Source organism: Phaethon aethereus, assembly GCF_964289735.1.
Source record: "Phaethon aethereus genome assembly, chromosome: 2".
Lineage (NCBI taxonomy): Eukaryota > Metazoa > Chordata > Aves > Phaethontiformes > Phaethontidae > Phaethon > Phaethon aethereus.
This window is the reverse complement of record NC_138582.1, coordinates 148,117,925-148,138,646: the sequence shown is the minus strand read 5'-3', so window position 1 is coordinate 148,138,646 and position 20,722 is coordinate 148,117,925. Positions and strand designations below refer to the sequence as shown.

At 39.0% G+C, this 20,722-nt stretch overlaps 1 protein-coding gene across 1 annotated transcript in view; it reads left to right on the top strand.

Moving 5' to 3' along the window:
• The window catches only part of ITGA8 (integrin subunit alpha 8), a gene marked incomplete at its 3' end in the record, with an annotated part of 112,440 nt that overhangs the window by 26,743 nt on the left and 64,975 nt on the right, over window positions 1-20,722 (top strand). Inside the window, exons 12-14 of the mRNA XM_082014615.1 lie at window positions 4,554-4,759; window positions 6,129-6,320; window positions 19,621-19,666. Coding sequence (XP_081870741.1) covers window positions 4,554-4,759; window positions 6,129-6,320; window positions 19,621-19,666 — 444 coding nt within the window. The remainder of the gene's footprint in view (window positions 1-4,553; window positions 4,760-6,128; window positions 6,321-19,620; window positions 19,667-20,722) is intronic.

Genomic DNA, 20,722 nt, shown 5'->3' with positions numbered 1-20,722 from the left:
TTCTTGTGTTTATTTCTTATTAGGTGCTTAAACATAGTGCATTAAATAATTTTTCTGGACTTAATCATTGATTCCTGTCCCTGACTAGTGCCCTTTTAAAGAGTGAGGGATACAAGAAAAGATAAACCAGGTCATAAAATGTTATTGCAGTTCCAAAACAAAAACAAACAAGCAAGCAAAAAAAGCTTCAACAGTTTCTGCTTCATACTACTCAAATCTTTGCAGGTTTCTGAGGTCTAATTTTGTCACAGTACCATAGCTTTTGAAAATTCCTATTTTTATGATACACAAAGTCAGGAATAATTTAGTCCTACCATAATGCATTACTGATGTGAAAGGGTGGAGAAACATTAATCCAAGTTACAATAGACACTCAGACTTGCAGGGAACTTGCTGTTTAACTTCTCATGGAACCAAACTATTTCCTGTGCAGGTTATTTCCTGTGAACCATAGGGTTACTTGGCAGGTCTCATATTTTCTGTGTACCTTTAAGACCACAGTTATGTCAATAATATAATCAAACTGCTGTTGAGGCCTGTGTGGTCTCCCAGTCTATATCTTAAAAAAAATCTAATGACTCTCTCTGAGATCCAAACATCCCACAGGAAACAAAACACAAAAAGCTCTACTTGATAAACATGTCTGATTAGATATGTAGTCTGTCTTTGCTGGTTTGCACATATAGTCGATAGCAATATTTATCTGAAAGGGAGAGTAAAACAGAGAGAGGAAAAAAAAAGGCAAAACGGAAATGACCACTTCAAATTCCCTTGTGCTTTTTGTGCAGCTAAGGATAAAGGAGGTAGTGATGGCCTTAGTATGAGGAACCTAGTTAAGTTATATGCTGAAAAGATTAATAGGAATGATGCTTTGCTGTAATAAGACTGAAGACATGGCTTAAAGATTAGGCTCATGTTAGGAAAAAAGCTCTGTAGACCTTCTGCTCCAGCAGTTCTGCATGTGTTCCAGGGTGACTCTTGCAGTTTTATCTGCACCACATCAGGATTGTAGGCAGAACAGGGAAATTGAGGATATTGTTTGAACTACTGTTTAGCTCCCCACTGCTAGTAATGAGAAATCCACAATGAAACTTAACAAATCAGGCTTTGCCATCAACTTACAGACTACATTCCTAGTAAAGAGGAAAAAAGAGAACACTTTCAATTTAGACTGAAACAGTCCAATAAAAATAGTGGAATAAACTGTTTACTGGTCTTTTATTTGTCCTATATCAAAACTTCCCATAGTTATACTTTGACCTCTTGACATTTCCCATACTCCTGCTTTTTATTACTCAGCAGGATACAAAGAAACTGCATACAGTCTTGGGAGGTGGTCAGCTTATGCTTTTCAAAGATTTTTTTTTAATCAGAAGGGAAGCAATACTGGCTGGTTATCTTTCTGTGCTGGAACAAAAATAAATACGTGATTTATGTTAACTACAACATCTTAGTGCAGTGATTATATAAATCTAATGAACCAGTTCAAAAAACCACTGCAAACTGAACTGTACTTTATGGTTTGATATTACTGTCCAGGGACTTTTGCTTTTGCTTTGCTCTTATGGCCTTCTAAAAGGGATCACAACAACCTGAATTTGTCTCAGAACTCCAGTTTTATAACTATAAATTTCTACAATTTAAAAACCAATTGAAATATCCTCCTTCACCAACAAAAATGTGTCATTCTAATCACATAGTTACTTATAAACTGAGAAGTGACCCCCGCCTTGACTGCTTGACATCCGAATACTTAAACTGTAGGAGCTGGAAGGTAAAACTGACTATAAAGCATGGTAAGCAGCAATTGTTTGCTTATTACCCACTTGGAGAGAAACCAGGAATAAGTAAATGAGGATCAGAGAGTGCGGGGTAGCTGAGGAATCCTTCTTCTCTGGCTATAGTACACTGCTGTGACAGTGAAATACAAAAACAAAAACAACCTAGAATTGCCTAAGGGAGAATTCCTTCTTGCAGAGGACTTGCTGAAGCAGCTTGCCTTGACCTCCAGAGCTCGGCACTGACAGAGAAGGGGGAAAATCAAGAGGGTGAGGCTTTGGTGTGGGTGGGACATGCCAGGACCTGGAGGGAAGGCAAACTAAGCGCTGCGGGTGTTCCAGGTAGCTCTGCTGCCCATAACCAGCTTACAGTTTAAGACAAGCCATCTTAGCTACTGGGTTCTGGTCCCTGCTCCGTGGTCTATTCATGCATTTTAGACAATCACTGTCATTTATTTTAGCAAAGTAGAAATTTTCCTAGAAAAATAACCCAGCACTGTTCACTTCCAGCTGAGATGCCGTGATCCCTGCACAACAGACTCCATCTCCTGTCTGCTTGCTTTCTGTCTCACCTGGTTAATCTTGTATTCTGGGCGAGGCTTCTGCTTAGAGAATTTTAGGCCACTGGGGGTGATAGATAGTCTGCCTGTCTCTTCACCATTTTAGGCAATCTGGATATTGCTCTATGGATGAGAGTTTTAAATGTATCTTGGTATCTACTTATTTTACATCAATGTACTAGGATCTTCCTCATTCTGAATCTTTTGGTTCCTTACCACCTCTAAAAGAATCTTCCCTTAGTCTTACAATCCTTCGTTTGTATTGGAATATTCATTGGAGCAAAGCTCATCTTTTGCTCCATGGTTTATACAGCACATAACACCATGGGGTCCCAATCTTACTGGGAATATCTGGACTGTGATGTAATAAAATAATAATTGATGATAGTGCTACTGTGTAATGCTTTTAGTACATGACATACGTAAAATAACTTGTAAAAAAAAGAGCATTCATGATCTGTTTTTGTTGCTGTTATTGTTCCATAGCAACTGTTTCAGCTGACATTCTGTCCCAACCACGAACATCTTCCATTAGTAGAGGAGGATTTTTGATGTTTAGTGTGAAAGGAAGATCATACCTTTAATGTCAAGTCAGCATGTGCTTCCTTCCTTTTTTAGTTATTCATGCCACTGGGTAAAATCTGACGTATAAAGAAGAGAACAACTGTACCAGAGTGACCTGACATTTTGAATTACAGTTTCCTTTATGGAAATATGCTATAAAACTTCATAGAAAAATAACATTTCTAAAAGTACTTTGTCACAATTTATAGAATGTGTAAGTTCTCCAATGTGATTAAAAGGCTTCTAGATGAGGTATTCTGTACTAAATTCTATGGTATATATCTTGGAACCATAGTATATTTCTATGGTAAAGTAGTAGCTGAGCTACTCCTAAATCATATGGGGTTTTTTTCTCTCAGGTTTGGGAAAAACAATGTAGTGCAATTTTACTAGTTGGTTTACTAATGGATGAAGCCTTTGTGAAAACATCAGTATTGGGAATATGATGAATTGAGAATAGAAAGTTTTCTACAAGTTTTACAAAGTTTAAACAAAGTTTCACATTAAAGCAGGAGAATATGTTTTCCAAATTAAAAATTCTGGAATCAAGTAGTACTAGCTATTTGCAGTAACAGAGTTCCTTAGTATGGGTGACCAATGTCCACTGAATATAATTGGAATTATCCTATTCGTTTATACAGGCTTGAGCAATCTTCAGAAATTAATCTGATACTAATATTCTGCTTGTTACGTATCTATCAATCTTGCCTGATTTTATTCTTCGCTGTCCAGTAAAGGGTCTTTTTTTCCCTGCTAAATAAATGTTGTTAACATGTTTCGAAACGTCCCCGTTTAGAACAACAACAGGCAATATACACCTTCATTCGTCTGTCTTCCTTTACTGATTCTTCTTGGAGTAGCAAAAGGGACAGAAGGACTTTTCCCTCTAAGCCTCATATTTTTGAGATTTTATGATGTCCTTTCTCTTTAATACTTAATACAGCAAATTACATGAGCACTGCAACTACTCATGTAGCTAATATTCGGCAGAAGTGTCTTCAGAAATAAAGCTTTGGCTTTGTTTCCCAGCTTCCATTTGAATTAGTGATGAGGCATTCTCTATTAATTGATGCTCTACCTGTGCTTTGTGTCTATTACTTCGAAAGTCTGCTGGAAAGTGGCAGATTTTGTTCTGTTGTTCACTTACTGATGTATAATTTTTAAAAGCTACATTTTATACTAAAATTTGTCCCTCACTAGCACTGTTAGCAGGATAGATCTACAGAATTTGTTCTAGTGACACGGATCCTCTCTTCATTAAATTCCTGATTTCTGAATCATTAACTGCAAAGTATAGCTTTTCAGTGTCTACTGTGGGCATAAATTGAAGAGCGAGAAATTCCATTAAACCTAGGAAGAAATATTTTTGCTGTGAGGGTGATCAAACACTGGAAGCAGTTGTCTAGAGAGATTTGAGCATCTCCATCCACAGAGATATTCAGAACCGGAGTGGGCACAGCCCTGGGCAGCCTTCCCTAGTTGCCCATGCTTTGATCAAGTGTTCGGACAACAACTCCAGAAGTGCCTTTTTACCTCAGCTAGCTAGTCTATGATTCTATGATAATCACCAGCTTCCTGTTTAACAAATGCATGAACTGTGTTGATTACAGTCAATCTCTCAGTGACATTGGCTTTTCTTTGACTGTTCCAGTTTAGATGATATCTTAGTTGGTGCCCCTCTCTTTATGGAACGAGAATTTGAAAGCAAGCCTAAAGAAGTTGGGCAAGTTTATCTATATCTGCAAGAAAGTGCTTTCCTCTTCCGAGATGCGCAAATTCTGACAGGCACTGAAGTGTTCGGTAGATTTGGCAGTGCGATCACACACCTTGGAGATCTCAATCAAGATGGGTATAATGGTAATTTATATCTAATGTAGTTATATATATCTCTGTATAACATTGATTTTGAAAATGGCTAAGCAGTGAATATGAAGTGTCTGTGCAGTGCCTGAAAAGGGCTTTTTAACATGTAACTGCCTTTGAAAGTCATGAGAATTTACACTAATCCTAATGAAACTGATATTGAGGGCCAAACAATGAAAAGCTTACCTGTAGGAGAACAGTCATAGTGAATACAGTGCTATTTTTTACAAAATATTAGCATGTTCATTTGAATAAAAATATTATCTGTTGTTTGAATAAAAATATTATCTGTTGTTTTATGACTATATACATTTAAATCCTTAGTCAAGATGTTGCATTTGTTTAAAAGCAGAGTTCTCTCTCTCCTCAAATGCTTGGATGAGTTTGAGAATTGAATGATGTTCAGTAAATGGAGTATTTTGCCTATAATGAAAGAACTGGACAAGTACAGACATCCTATTTTGGAATCAGGCTTCCATTGGTACTTAGGCACTGAAAGAAAAAGGTGCATAATGGGACCTTTTTCAAATGCCTGTAGCATGTGCACACAAAAAAAAAATGTTCATTTAAGTTAACTGGGAGCCTGAATTCAAGAAAACAGTCCAAAGTAAACTAACTTGCTTAATTATCTGAGATAGCCTGGATGAACCTAACTCAACTAGTATGGCTGTTGAATCTCAATCTAGTGACATGATTCTCTCCACGTCCCATGTGTAGGAACTGAGAAGAGCATTGTGAGTTCTGCTTCTTGGATATGGCACCTCATTTTTTAAGGACTGCAGTGGTTAATTGCATAATGTCCAAGGCCTCCTGTTAAATTCTTGATTCAACACTATTCCCATTTCTCCATAAGTTTTTGGCTTAGTATAGATGAAAACATTATATTCTGTTGTTCTCTTTTACATACTAAAGCACTGGATGTTTGAGGGGGTGGGATTTTTTGTCTATGTTGAATATTTTATCTGGAAAAAGAAAATTTTATCTAACAACTGTTCCTTATTAATTTAGTGATAGAGGAAATCAAGGAAAATTAGTTCTGTTTAAAAATATGGGAGTAGAAGCAAGAATTCATTAGATCTTGGTTTATTAAAGCTTATTAAATGCCCTGGATATACGGTAGAGGAATCCATTGTGGACTGGCTATTTAGTATAATGCAATAACCCCTTCAGAGGATGATTTTATTAGCTTTTGTCATGAAAGCTTGACACACAAGAGACACTACAAACATTTTTCTATATTTGCCTTAGAACTAGAATCCATACAGGAGTACAGAACACCATTTATGTCTGTTTTCCTGCAGGGACTTAATTTTTGCGTTATTTTAATTGTGCCCATTCTTTTTATTCTTTTATTGCATTGCAGACATTGCTATTGGAGCACCATTTGCAGGAGAAGACAGAAGAGGGAAAGTGCTCATTTACAATGGATACAGTAATGGGTTAAATGCTAACCCTTCCCAGGTTCTCAGTGGAGCCTGGGCCTCACAGTCCATGCCTTCGGGATTTGGCTTCACTCTAAGAGGAGACTCAGATGTAGACAAGAATGATTACCCAGGTAAGATTTTTCCATTAGAAAGGGAATGTTGTATTTCCATTCTCTGGAATATGCATCATGCCTAAACTGCTCCTTTTGGAAGGCAGAGGTCAGAATAAAGAATAGACATTTTTGGATAGTTCTAGCTTGCTTTCCTGAGAGTTAAAATCAGGCAAAACAAATACTCCCTTTCCTGTCAAAAGACATGATCAGAGAGGCAAGAAAGGTCTTAAATAGTTACATTAACATAAAACATGTGAAGTTTACAATAAAAAGATTAACCCTTTCCCCCTACTTCCAAAAATTGAATGCTCAGCTCATTGAACTTCTAAGGTCTCCTTCATCCTGGAATTCTTTCTTAATTAAAAACATGTTGTGTTGTAGAAGAAGAGATTGACTTGGTTGTGTTGCTAAGTTGTTTTTTGCTGTCTGGAGAGACACTGAGCTATATATAGATTCTTAACAGCTTTGATTGCATTACAAAAAAGTAGAGAGAATGCAAAGACATTGCTTAAAGGCAGATATTTCATTTGGGCCTTTCCATCCCTTTTATTTTTTCATTTAACTGTATGGACACTTCCTTTTTAGGTTAGCTTTAATTCTTCCTTATTAGTTTACCTGACATGCATTCAAATTTATCAAGTTTGTAGCATTAGTTGAGTTTCTCTGGGGAGGAATTTATTTTTAAAAAAAGAGACATGTTCCTAGCATTAAGTAGTCTGAATGTAGGAGCTATTTTAAATGTGCTTGTATTTACTCTCTCTCTCCTCTAGAAGCAAATCTGTTCTGTTTCTTTTCATCACAACTCAGAAGCCCGAACAAGGTGTGCAGTAAAACATCGTATTTTGTTATCGTGAAAGGTTCATCCACAGTAAAACACTAATAGTCTTTACTTCCCTAACTTACTACGAAATCACTTTTGTTAGCCTCGGTTATTTCAAGGCTAGTGTTCTCAAAAGCTGTATTGTTTCGAAAGTGAAAATTGTGATTTTCAAAAGGGCTAAAGCAGGATTTCTTTTAACTTTTTGTGATGGATTGTAAAAACCTGGAAGAGGTCTCTTTTTCCAGAAGCGGAAGAGAGTTTCTGGGAAGGGGTGTTTACAACAGGAATTAGTTTTACAAACAGATGAAGCTGACTGCAGAGTAATAAAGTGAGACTATCACAAGACTTAAGTGAGAGGATCTTCAGCATTTGAGGGAAAAAAGGCCTTTTAAACACTCTTCTGTCTTTTTGTTTACATATTGTTGATGTCGCTATTAATAGTCTTTCATTGTCCATGACTAATGAGGTTCTTTTGGACAACGGAACTCTTTCTTTATTAAAGTTTCAGCATTTAAACATTTCCTAAAGCACCCACAAGGCCCCCTAGTGAAACCAAAGAAAACAGAATATTGCATTTCTGACATTTGTAAGATTGGAAAGATAGAGAGAGGGGAGAGATTCTTTCAGGTCTTCTTTGAGTCCCATGGGGAAGAAAGAAGAGAAGTCCAACTTGTGTATTAACATACTTTATGTGGAGCATCTTTTAAGCTGATTTGTGAAAAGTTTGGGTGATGGGCTCAAACTGTCTAAATGTGTACTGAGGAACTGCTACAGTCAATTCAGTTGTGAGATTTCCTGGAGTTATTCTGCTTGTGATTGTTGGCTCCACTAGGCATGCTACTTTCAGAATTTCACACTGTGATATCAGCTCACTGTACGTTAAGATGGTTTGGCTTTATTACATGGATTACTTATTTTAGCAAAAAAAAAAACCCAACCCTGCATTTACTGTAACTATCTTTTCTCTCCATCCCTCAGTTGAATATCTGGATGAGCAGTCCAGAGTACTCATGAGAATCTGTCAAAAAAATGACAGAAGAGAACTTTACTGTCTCTCAACAACCTTTTCTTTAATTCACAAAGACTTGAAGCACCAAAACAGATCTGTAAAAATAGCGCAATCACAGCACAGTATTAGCACAAAAATAGAATGCCTCCCTATGGGAAAAGGGAAAAAAATAAAGGAAATAGTATGGGGAAATGCAAGTCCAGGACTAACACCCTGGGCAATGAAGTAAGTAATCCTTCTTGTGTCAAAGAGCTTTTCTTCTTCACCTTCTGGCGGAAATGCCGAAGGGCAGCCCTAGTACAAGGAGGAAACAAGGGACTGAACTTGGAAGTCATAGGAAGGAAGTTTTATTTTAGATGTCAGCTGAGAGGCAGAGTATTTGCTGACTATAGATCGTCTAGGAAACTAGTCTTTAATTCAGTGCTTCTCAAACTACTGGTTGTAACTGTGATGCAGAGAGAGTTGTGAAAGATAAGAAAAAAATCTCCAAAATTTCATTTAAGCTTTTTAATGTGTATTTTATAAAATCAACCATTTCATAAAAAGAAAAAAGTAATAAAACTTGGGGGTTGGATTAGATGACCTTTGAAGGTCCCTTCCAACCCAAACTATTCTATGATTCGATGATAAAACTAAATTACGCTGACTCATCACTCTCAGAAGTTCAGTTCCCATAGACTGGGAAATGAGAGACAGCTGTAATGTCTGGCTGCAGGTATAAACATGTATTGCCACAGTCTAAGGTGAGATCCTCCAAGCCATTAGTTCTTCCATGGCTAGAGTTCAAGTGTTGTGTGAAGACAAATGAGCTCAAAAAGTGATCACACTTGCAAGAAGTTCAGGACTGACACCAGTTTGTGAGGACTCACATAGAACTATAGCTGTGCTTGTATGATTTACTCAAGCCCTTGTGCCTGACGTTGTTCATGAGAGAGGCATATCCCTGCTAGGAAACGGGAGGCTGAGGTATGAGAGTTACACTGCCATTTCATTTTTAATGCACTGTGTAGTATTTTCAGAGCTTTGAGTTTCAGACCTTCTTCTTTAAATCAGACCATGTATTAATGTTCTTGGAGCAGGTCACAGACCTGGAGGCCAGAAGAGACCACCTGGTTGTGTGGCTTTTCTACCACAGACCACTGAGCTTCATCCTGGACTCACTTGTACTGAGCCCACAAACCAGTGGTCTTAGAGACCGAGTTACAAGTTGGGGAATACAGTTCCTAAAAAATGAGGTTGAATCACAGTCAATTTTTTCTCCTAATGGGCAAAGGTTAAATCCTCTTTTGGTTGGGAGTTCAATTCAGGCTGAGATCTACCTATTAGCCTTCTGGGAAAGAGCAGCCATTTGGTACAGGGATTGATATCTTTCTCTCTTCATCCAAATGCCAGTATAAGCTCAGGAACAGAGAAGCAAATAGGGAGCAGACAAAGGCTGCCTAATAGTCAGTGCTGTTCAAATCCCGCAGCTTTCCTGTGGGTGGAAGAGTGGTTTCTCCTTCCTCCAGCAAAGAGAGAGAAACCACGTCCTCCTTCTTGGTCTTACCTAGGACAAGCAGAGGAAGACCCCTTTGTACCCTAGGACCCCAGCTGCATAATAAATATGGGAGAAAACTGATCACAGACAGGTTTAATGGTGGAGTAGCAGAGTAGGCAGGGAAGAACATAATACATCCATAATACATCCATACTGATACAGATGGAAGACCTGTCTAGCACCGTAGCATATCTCCAGCAGTGGCCAAGAGCAGGTACCAAAGAAATTGTACAGTTGTGATATTTCCCAGAATATTCACCCTGCTCTAACCACTGGAGGAGTAAGGTGTCCCTGAGTCACAGGTGGCATCTTAAATTTAGTGGCCCTTGACAGACTTTCCTTCCATGAATTTGACCAACCAGTTGTAGAACTCGTGTGAACTTTTGGCACCCACAGCAACCTGTGGCAAGGGGCCCCACAGCCTTACTGCATGTTTTGTGAAGAAGTAATTCTTTTCACTGCATCCCATTCAAGTCTTGAATGTTCCACTGGACAGTTTCTTTGGATATGTCATAGTTCTCATACTGAAGAGACAGGAAGCAATTCTTTTTTAGTCCACTCTTATTTTACAGACCTCTTTCATATTCCCTCCCTCAGCCATACATTTTAGCAATCCTGTGGAAGGAACCCTAATTTGCTTAATTGCTCCTTGTGCAGAGGCAAATGGCACACCAGTCCTGCTGTACCAGATGGTGGTTCAGTTTGCCATCACTGCTGCCTCTTCTTCCTACATTTTTATGTAAAGAGCAGTGTGTAAAGTCTGACTTATGTTGGACTAAAGCATTGCTTCTTCTTCATTGACCTGGATTTCGAACTTATCTGACATAAAAAAAGCTGTATCTTCCCTACTGAGAAGAAAATCAGAATTAGTACTTCACAAAACAGTAATCCCAAATCTCTTTTGTTGGTATTAGTGATTATGTTTGTGCAAGAAAATAAAGTGAGCTAGGAACTGTGGTCTGGCCTTGAGGCTACACGGTACAGAACAACTCACCATAATCAGATGAAACCCTCCTGCTCACTGAAACAGGATGACCATATCCAAAGTGCCTTTTGGGAAACGTTCTTGGCCCAGACCATTCCTGGACACTATCTGGGAGAGTACTAACTTGCGCCCACTGCAATCAGACCAGAGTCTGTGCTAACGATATAAAAATCTGGACAGTAACAACACAGTGCTCAAGCTCATGCCCTGACAATATTTATTTCACTTGTGTAGCCACTCATTGCACAAAGCACAGGATACAGACAGCTGAATGGAAACCTAGTCAACATCATACCTAAAAATGAAACTTTCTCTAGTAGGGCCAGCATACAGACAGGGCTGCTTTTCCTTCTCATTAGGAGTCCTGTCAGTGTAATGACCATCTTTCTTCAGCTGCCCTGGCATAGACATTACCACTGTAACAGTAACAGACCTCTCTACTCTCAGCATTGTGAAAATACAGGGATTTTTCTAATCTTTCAACAGGGAAGATTTAGTTTTTGTTACTAAGCATAACCCTTGGTTTACATCTCTGCACCTTTCCAGGGAAGGACTTCTGTAAATTGTGTCATACTTGCAGACACTCCAGATGTTTTATGCCCAGAACTATTCCTTTATCAACACAGACAGGGGTGATAATATGGTAGTCTCCACTTTTCAGGCTTGGAGGTGGTGGGAAACTTTCAACCCTGGGAAGCAGCAGAGGCAGAAAACTCTGCTGATCATCCTAACAGCTCTGTCACTCTAAAGAGATGCAGCTGCCCTCTTTCTGTGCTGGTGTTCATCACTTTCAGCCCAAACAGAATGCTGTTGTTCACCTAGCAGAGGAATTGCAATGGTGATGGTGGTAATGAACATATAGGTGCTCCTTTCTCTGTAGCCATGTGTCATGGTTTAGCCCCAGCCAGCAACTAAGCCCCATGCAGCTGCTCGTTCACTCCCCCACAGTGGGACGGGGAAGAGAATCAGAAGAGTAAAACTGAGAAAACTCATGGTTTGAGATAAAGAGAGTTTAATAGGTAAAGCAAAAGCTGCACACACAAGCAAAGCAAAACAAGGAATCCATTCACCACTCCCCGTGGGCAGGCAGGTGTTCAGCCATCTTCAGGGAAGCAGGGCTCCATCACGCATGATGGTTTCTTGGGAAGACAGATGCCATAACTCCGAATATCCCTCCACCCCTTCCTTCTTCGTCCCAGCTTTATATACTAAGCATGACATTATACGGTATGGAATATCTCTTTGGCCAGCCTGGGTCAGCTGTCCTGGCTGTGTCCCCTCCCAGCTTCCCGTGCACCCCCAGCCTTCTTGCTAGCAGACCAGCACGAGGAGCTGGACTGTCCTTGACTACTTAGCAACAGCTCAAAACATCAGCACGTTATCAACATTTTCTCATCCCAAATCCAAAACACAGCCTCACACTAGCTTCTGTGAAGAAAATTAACTCTACCCTGGCTGAGACCAGGATACCATGTAAGAATTAGGCAGAACCTGACGAAACTTTATAGTTGGGTAAGGCTACCAAGAAGGAAGCAGTAGGAGGAAGGCAGATTAAGCATGTAAATCAGATAGATTGAATGTACCAAGCCAGCTCTGTGCTTTTTGATGTGACTATTCAGGCAAACAAGCAACACGCAGCTTTCCCAGTCTTCCAAGCATGACACTGACAAGCTTTATTCTACACTTACCTGAGATACTCGGCATCTCTCCAGTATACAATATCTACGCAATATTTGAAAGAAAAGACCAATTAATTCTCTTAAACTACATCTGCACTACAAGTATGTTGTTCTTTGTTTCTGAACTGTCACTGAACAGTCCTTCTCCATACTGTCAAACTCACTTTTTTGCCAAAACAGGGTTGCTGCGTGCTCTCTTTTGGAGACTGATAATTGGCATGGGCCAACTGCTTTAGGGCTGTTCTAATGATACCACCACAGACAGTGTGGGTATGGCACACAGACACATTCTCTGGCACTAATTTATTAGCAGTGATATAATTGTAACGTCTTTCAGCAGACAATCCATTTCACAGTTTTCTGACAACTCATGTTCTAAGGTCATACTCGAATGAGAGGATCTGATCTCACTTAATGCTGCTATAGTGAATACTGACTTAATGCCATTACTCCCTTAATAAAAGGTATTAAAGGAATAAAGGGGGGAGCAGTGAATGGAGTGGAAAAGTGTAAAAGACAGGCTTTTTTCATCAGTTTAAGTGCAAATGCAGTGGCAGTTGGAAAGAATTATGTGTGAGGTTTTGTGCTGCGCTTTTCAGTGCTGAGGTTAGGACGTAGCAAATCAGCATTGAGCTGTATCTGAGGCCTTACTGGCGAAGCCCATAATGCAGTTTATATAGCCATGGGATTCTCTGTAATAGCAGCTCTTCAAGGTTTGCCCAAGATATTCTGAAATCCCTGCCTCAGCAGAACCTTCCTGGCTGTCTTCTACACTGGAACATCTGAGCAGCATAATGATAACTTTCAACACAGCTTCCACTCCACTCACCAGTAAATCTGGGGCTTTTAGGGCCCCTTTGCTTCATCCTAAGCTTTTTTGGTGTCATCAAGGCCTGAAGCAGGGAATGAAGCCTCAGCTTAGGCATGTATTTTGAATTGTACTTTATTTATGATTTTATTTGTCTCTTTCTATTTTCATAGTTCAATTTTCATAGGAACAAAAGAAATCCACAAATCTGTTGAATGGGAAAGAAATTTGTTTCTTTTGGCTTCTGGGCATCTGTTCAAAGCTGGTCCCCACTGAGTGCTTGGAGTCTGTGATTATCTAGGTGATGGTGCCGCACTTCCAGCTGGTTCATCTATCTGTGCAGGGCTCAGGCATTTGGATGCTGTAGGGTCTCCACCCTCACATTCCAGCATATGTTCACTCACTTCATGGCTGATTATAGCTGAGCAAATAGTTTATAATGAATAACTTACTCAACTCATTAGGCTTGCTTTTGTCTTGTGGCATATCCTCCAGCAGACTGTGGTTTCTTCAAATGTGTTTGTCAACCAGGGTGATTTAACCAGTTTCTTTTAACAGTGTGGGTGGATTCAGAGTAGTGCTCTAGATGAATTCACTATTCAAATACTATTGCTAGTTAATTAGTTAATTGCTCAAATAAATTATGCATTAATGTTTCTGATCCCTGCCTGTTTAGGCGCTTTGTGTAAGTCTTCCTTATTGACTTAGAGAATCTCCCTGGAGTCAGTGCCACTGAAGCTTCATCTTCAAGGTATCCTGTTTTTATACAAACACAGCTGTTGGCCTGTTCTTTTGGTTATTCTTTTTAGTCAAGCCTTTTTTAGCACAGTGAAATGTATAATTGTTATTATACAATGTCTTCATGCCTTGTTATTTTGGACTCAGTTATTATCTTAAGAAGAGCATGTAGTTAATATAAACAAATTACTCTAGAAACATTTTAAGAAGGAAACAAGTGTGATAATCAGACAAAATCTCCTCAGAACTTCAGTAATCCAGTCTATTCTTATTAAAATAGGAGTATTTAACAGTTCCATCTGCTAAGTACATTTAACTCAAACAGCAGGAAGAAAACCCTCGTTTCTTTCTGAGAGGCAAGGGTTCTTCAGCGTTCATAATTTTTTTGAGAACAATAGGCATTGTGCCAACAACATCACAAATCATAATCTAGTGATGATTAAATTATGAAGTTGGTCCAGGAGATTTGTGAAAGACAAACAAATTAAATCAATGAGAAGCTGCATCTGCTCTGGTAAGAAAGGACTGCTGAGTGTGGGAGCCAGAACAAGGGCATGGTTTCTGCCAGCAAATGAAGAAAGGATGTTTTCACATGAATAATCACTCAAAAATGTAGTGACAAACCAAGAATCTCCAACAAATAGGTTTATTTTATAGCAAATTATTATTTGTGTAATTTACAGGTATGCTTTTCTAAAATTCTTTGAGATATTTACTGAAATCACAGTATTGTGCCCAATGGAATATAAGAATAAAGCAATTAATTCTGATAAGTAGGGATTTACTGAAGTAATAGAACATTAACTGCCTTCTTTTGGTTTGTTTGTAGTATAATGAAGTTAATCATAACATTGGATTATGAAAGGGAGTCATTCAGACAAAAGGGGAGCACTGAACTGAATTAGCCTTAGGTGTTATCCTTAACAGACCTGCTACTGCAATGGTTGAAAAACAGAGAAGGATCAAGGCAGTTGGGAATAGTAGGACTGGAGGAAAGTGGATCTGTTTTGGGTGGTGGTTGTTTATAGTATTTAACTAAAATTCTTGAGTAATGTGGCTGATCTGGACAATCCTGTATTCTTTAGTATGTTCAAGCCTGAAATAAAGGCAATTTAAAGGAAATTTTATTCTGGAGTTTTCCTGCTGAGATTTGGGAGTGTAGTGCTCTCTGAAATCCCAGAAAACAAATAGAAATCTGATCACGGGCCTTTCTGGCATCTGATCCAATGAGGGAAATAAAAACCAAAAAGGCTTAGAAAGACTTTTAGTAGAGTCTCCAGTTACGCAGTTTTCTCACTCTCCTTTATGAAATTTCCATTAGCACCTGTACTCAGATAGGATTCTAATTGTTTTCCAGTTCCTATTTATACTATGCAATTAAACTGACAAACTACACAAAGCGATGTTTAAAGCTGTCAGCAGATCATTCTGAGTCCATAAAGTCAACACTTCCCTGCCTGTATCCTGGTGGAGTTGCAGTGGGGAGGTGACTCAGCTATTGTTTAATTTCTGGGTTTCTCACAAGTGAAATGTGTGCCAATTGTGTAGTCCTTCATTAACTGTTGCTCTCGGCCACTGTCCCCCATGAAGCAAGATGAGATACCATGCCTTGGCAATTTCTCTTGAGGCTACTGGACAGACTCCAACTAAGTGGGGGGTGCTGAGCATGCCACATGTTCTTCCCTGCTCAGACTCCCTGGGGCTGCATCTCTCACAGGGGATGGAGATGTCCTTTAAAAATACCAGGGGATCAAAGAATTTGCTCAAGTTATTAAATGAATGTATCTTGTTGAGACTGGAGGTAGGACTTTGTTGATCGTACTTCCTCCAGCTGGTTGAAGGCTTAGTCAGCTTCATGGCAAGTTTCTGCCCTTTATCGCATGGTGTTTCAAGTCTGTCACAGCCACATGGCAAGAAGGTGCAGGTAAACAGATCAGCTTACAAAATCCAGTCTGCCATTCAGTGCCATCTGTTAATACTCTTTCTTAACTTTTTATGATAATTTTGTCTCAGAAAATGGATTTTCTTCACCAAACAATATCTTGCAAGCCTTTCCTTCAGAGCAAAGTAAAATTTAGAATAAGCATTAGGATTGTTTAACTTTGCACAGTGCCTCTTGACTTCAGTTAAGTACATGCCAAAGACACTTGTTTCAGGATTAAGTTCTGTGAACCCACCAGTTGGGATTTTAGTGCATACAACCCTCAAGCGGTGTTGAAATGCAAGTTGAAAGTTCCTTCCTTGAAAACTCCATGCTTGTTTTCTTAGCTTTTGGAGTCTGGTTGTGACACCACAGCTCTTTTATTCCACAACGGCAATGAGGCAGAAGCACACAGCTGCTGCCACCATCCCCTCCTTACAGATCTCTGCTTCTCTGAAGGGTAGCAGCTGATAAAGGATCTTCTCAACGAGATGACATAGGCAAAGTGGTCACTTACTTAAATCTATGAGGTCCCTCATGCTCCTGAAAACATGAAATATGAGAAAAGAAGTAGTGAAGGAGATTTGTGATTCTGATACTTCTCTCTTTCTTTCTCTCTTCATTTATACACATTTTAATTTGGTCTTGGAAAAAAACCCTCACAATTGCAAAGGAGAAAAGGTTTTCATATGCTTTTCTTCAGGCTCTGTTTGGAAGGGTTATAAGTAGTTAAGCTGGCTTTTTTTGCTATGGGCTTCCAAATCGCTTGTAAAACCTTTATTTTTCAGCTAGTGACCTTTGCGTCAGTGACATTGTGTGTGTAGCATTAACAAACAATGAATAAAGACAACTTCTTTCTATTTTTAGAAGGGGAAAGTTGCCAAACTTCAGATAATTTAGACATCTCATGCATTTTTTCATAGAAATGATGAGTAACTTTTCTTTTGCAGAACTCACAACAAATTCAAAACTTCTGCTTATAAAAATGCTCTGATTCTGACTCCAATGTCAGAAATGTTTTTTTCCAGTGATAAGTGTAGGTGTTGCACCCCACAAGGCAATGAAAGAAAGAAGAATAAAACTACTGCTCTGTAATAGAACAAGTAGAAGCAAAGCAAAATCCCTAATATATCTTCCAGTGAATACTCTGCTTGAATGTATGATGACATGGTCCTTATATTAGATCATAGATGTCACTACTGTGTATAAGTATGTTTTATTGTTTGTGTATTCATTCTTAAGTCTGCTTTTCTTGGACTTAAGTCCAATAGTTTCACGTATTCAAACTCTTTGGGTCAAGAATAAGCATGGCTTAGACCAGAGGATGAAGGACATGTCAGGGAAAAAGTAAGAGCTTCCAAACGACAGCAGGATGAGCAGAGTCCTGACTGCCCTTAGAGTATGCTCAAATAGGGCCTTTGTGGTGGTGCCATGATTGAATGTCCTCATCTTTTTTGCTGTGTCTCCAAATGTGGCTGAGGTGGCAATGCAGAAAGACTGCTCATGGAAAACCAGTCATTTGGTGGCTGAGGCCTATGATTGCTTTTCCAGACCCATTGCCCTCTGTTTTCCCGTAAACTGGGCTCTCTCACAAAGACAGCAGGATTTAACTATTAAGCAGATATACAAAATCCCCTTTAATATTAAAGTGGGGATGCCAAGATAGTGGAGATGCCGAGACAGTGGGGACCTAAGTCCACACAGCTGTAGATACTGAAATGAAGAGTTCACTTGTACTAGTGAGGCTAGCTGTATCTGACAGACTCATTCTTTTTACCTTCAGATTCAAACAGGCCACATTTTATTAAGCTTACTCCAGTTGTGTTTTCAGGCTTTTCCTTGGGCCCATGAAGGGTTGGAATGCTTTATTTTTTTAATGAAATACCAGATTATGAGATCATCACAAGACCAGGATCTGGATAAGGCTTGAATATCTACCTGTTTTGTCTCAGCCATAACATAGCCCTGTACTAAAACCTTTTGAGTTATCAAGTCTAGTATGAAATAGTACATATCCGTAGCTAAGTCTATTGCAGAATTCATGAAGAGCATACAGCTGGGAACAACAGAATGGAAACCCCATCCTTCTTGTCTCTCACTTTCTGTTCATAACATGTTCATTTTTCCTTAAAAAAAACCCGAAACACAAAAAAACCCAAACACAGAAACCAAAAAAAGAACAGAATGTTAAATCTTTTGGGGTTACTGTGGGTGCTGCTATCAGGGAAAGTTCTACCATATGTGTTGTGTAGCTATTATGGTGATAGTTATGTCTCAATCAGTTGTTTATTTAAGAGGAGAATATCTTTAGGTTTTGGTACTGTGTGCAAGTTGTCTATAAAAGCTGCTAATTCATTAGGATTCATAAATGTCCCAAAATGGAGAGAGAAACAACACTCAGTTTCTTCTGCTATTTGAACTGTTCCTGACCCTGAAGCATATTTCTCTAAGGCCAATGGAAGTAGAAAAATGTAAATGTTGTACAAAAACAGGATCAGACCCATAAACTGTCCATGCCTGCTCCTATTAGGACATTATTCAATGCAATTCATTGTAGGACAGGCTGTTGCCCATGTGGAGTACTTGTTTAAACTTGTGAAATCCTGACCATCTGAAAGGCAGAGCGAGCGCTGGAAAACATGTTGCCAGACCTGGCCCAAATCCACCCAGCTGATTAGCATCCAAGCTTTGTATTTGCATCATGCTCAATGACTTCAGAGCTTCTTTTGCTTAAGCGAACCAGTGTTCAAACTATGGAAGCAGCAAGTAAGGGTTTGTTTACAGCCCTGAGTACTGGTTTAATTAACTGCAGTCTGTACCACTGCAAGGTCTGTTGTAAGACTCGGTCTACTGAATTGGACACATGTAAATCAAATCGTATGATAACAACAGTGGAATGAAAAGGGTGCCCAGATGGACACTGGGTGGGTTGAAAATGAAATAAAGCCCTTTCCTTTTCTTGAACTGTGCTTTAGCTAGAGACAGCAGGAAAGTTGATCCTTTTTCCTCACTGCTTGGCTCCAGCTTTTCTCCGGCAGGCCTGGGTGGTCCAGTCAGTCTGGATCTTTCCAGAGCCCTGTAGGGGGGCTCCAGGCAAACAGAGGAAATATTTTGGCCTGTAGATTCCCAACCCAGCCCAGTGTCCAGTAACAAAAGTGTGCCCAAGGCCCGGTGTAGTGCTCGTGTTGTTGACTCCATCTGTTCCAAATGGTGACTGATGGGGAAAAAAGATGGCTTTAGACAGGTAACTATTGTAAGCCTTAGCTCATGCTGCTACAGTGCTGGAAACATCAGAAACTATGAAATCGGCCATCCTCTGACCTGTGCATTGTATTTATGTACAGAGAGATGTAATGCTTAAATTAATGAACAAATTACTTAAAACACAAAGCAGGATGGGAACGATTGTCAGGAAGGAACACCGTAAGTTTTCAACATGACCTGTATGAGAGTGATGACAAAGTGGTTTGCATCTCTTTGTATAATGGGCGATTAATGGTTTGGAATAAAACGTATAGGGGTTAATGGCTTCCTTTTTCCCCTTTAATACAAGTTGGAGAGAAGCAAGATTGTGGCATGGGTAACCTTGTGTTAAATAAATTGGCACTTACTGCATACAACGAAGACATTTATGAGGCCATCTCTGACAATGTGAAATGTTTCCTTTCAGGTACACTTTTGAAAAAATTACGTGGAAAGGAATTATCACATTTGTTTTCTGTGTTACTGCATTTTTAATATAAATAATCTAATTTAGGCTGGAAAAAAAAATGTGTGAGAGACTTCTATATAGTTCTTCTGAAGCTGTTTTGTTTTTCCAGATTTAATTGTAGGTGCATTTGGAGCTGGAAAAGCAGTTGTTTACAGGTACGTTGGATCCACAATGGATTTTTTGTTTAACAGCTTTATCTGCAAATAAACAAATTTCACATTCCTGTGTTTCCCTGGTGCAATGTGTAAAAGATGCTCATTAGAGATAATAAATTAAGTATCTTGTGAGAAAAAAATGCTTTTTTCCCATGCTCAAAACTTGTCATTTTCAGTGAAAATTTCCATGCTTAGTCTTAGCTCAAGAAACTTCTGGAATGTTTGACTCCTCAGTTAATTTTAAACAAGAAACTTAGAAAGCATAACATTGAAAATTAATTTCTTTCCTGGGGGAATGGTGTTAGTAAGAAATTTTCAAAAGACTCTGATTCTTTGGAGTTCATGTACATTAAGACATGAACTATTTATTGAAAATAAAGAATGCTGCTTTTAGCCAGTTTAGAAAAAATTAACGAGATCCCATTTTACAAATCACAAAGATAATGCTTAATATGGGCTTTCACTAAATGCACTGTTTGAATAGAGGTGTACATTAAAACTACCAAATACATAAGCAAAAATCTGCTGCTTCCCCCTTAGTCCAGCCATGCCGACAGTTCTTTGCATTTAAATATTCACCATTCATTGCTGCAACAATGTAGTCAAATTTCTTGATTCCTATCTGTCTTGTTGTCTGTATTGCCAACAGTACCTGACTGGGAGGAGGTGTGTTCTGCTTCCCAACAGATTGTTTGGTAAAGCATACGAATTTTGTAAAACAGGAATGTTAGCTCGTTTTAGCTAACACTGTAGGTGCAGTGAGTAGACCTGATTTTCCTACTGCCCTGTTAAAGAATCATGCAAATGCTTTGCAATGCACCACTTTGCAGTGGCGCGAATGACTGCACAGGATGTGAAACATTAGAGAATTAGATCCAGTGTGTGCTTTAGACAGCAATAAAAGATGTGTTCTCTTTCATTTAAGAAGGTGAATAACAGGAGACTGTCTCCTGGCCAGAGTGTATCAGATATGCCACTTGTCAATATTGGAGAAACAGGATTTTATCAACTGAAATTTGTTAGAAAAAATGTTTTCTTGCACAAAAATTAAGAAAG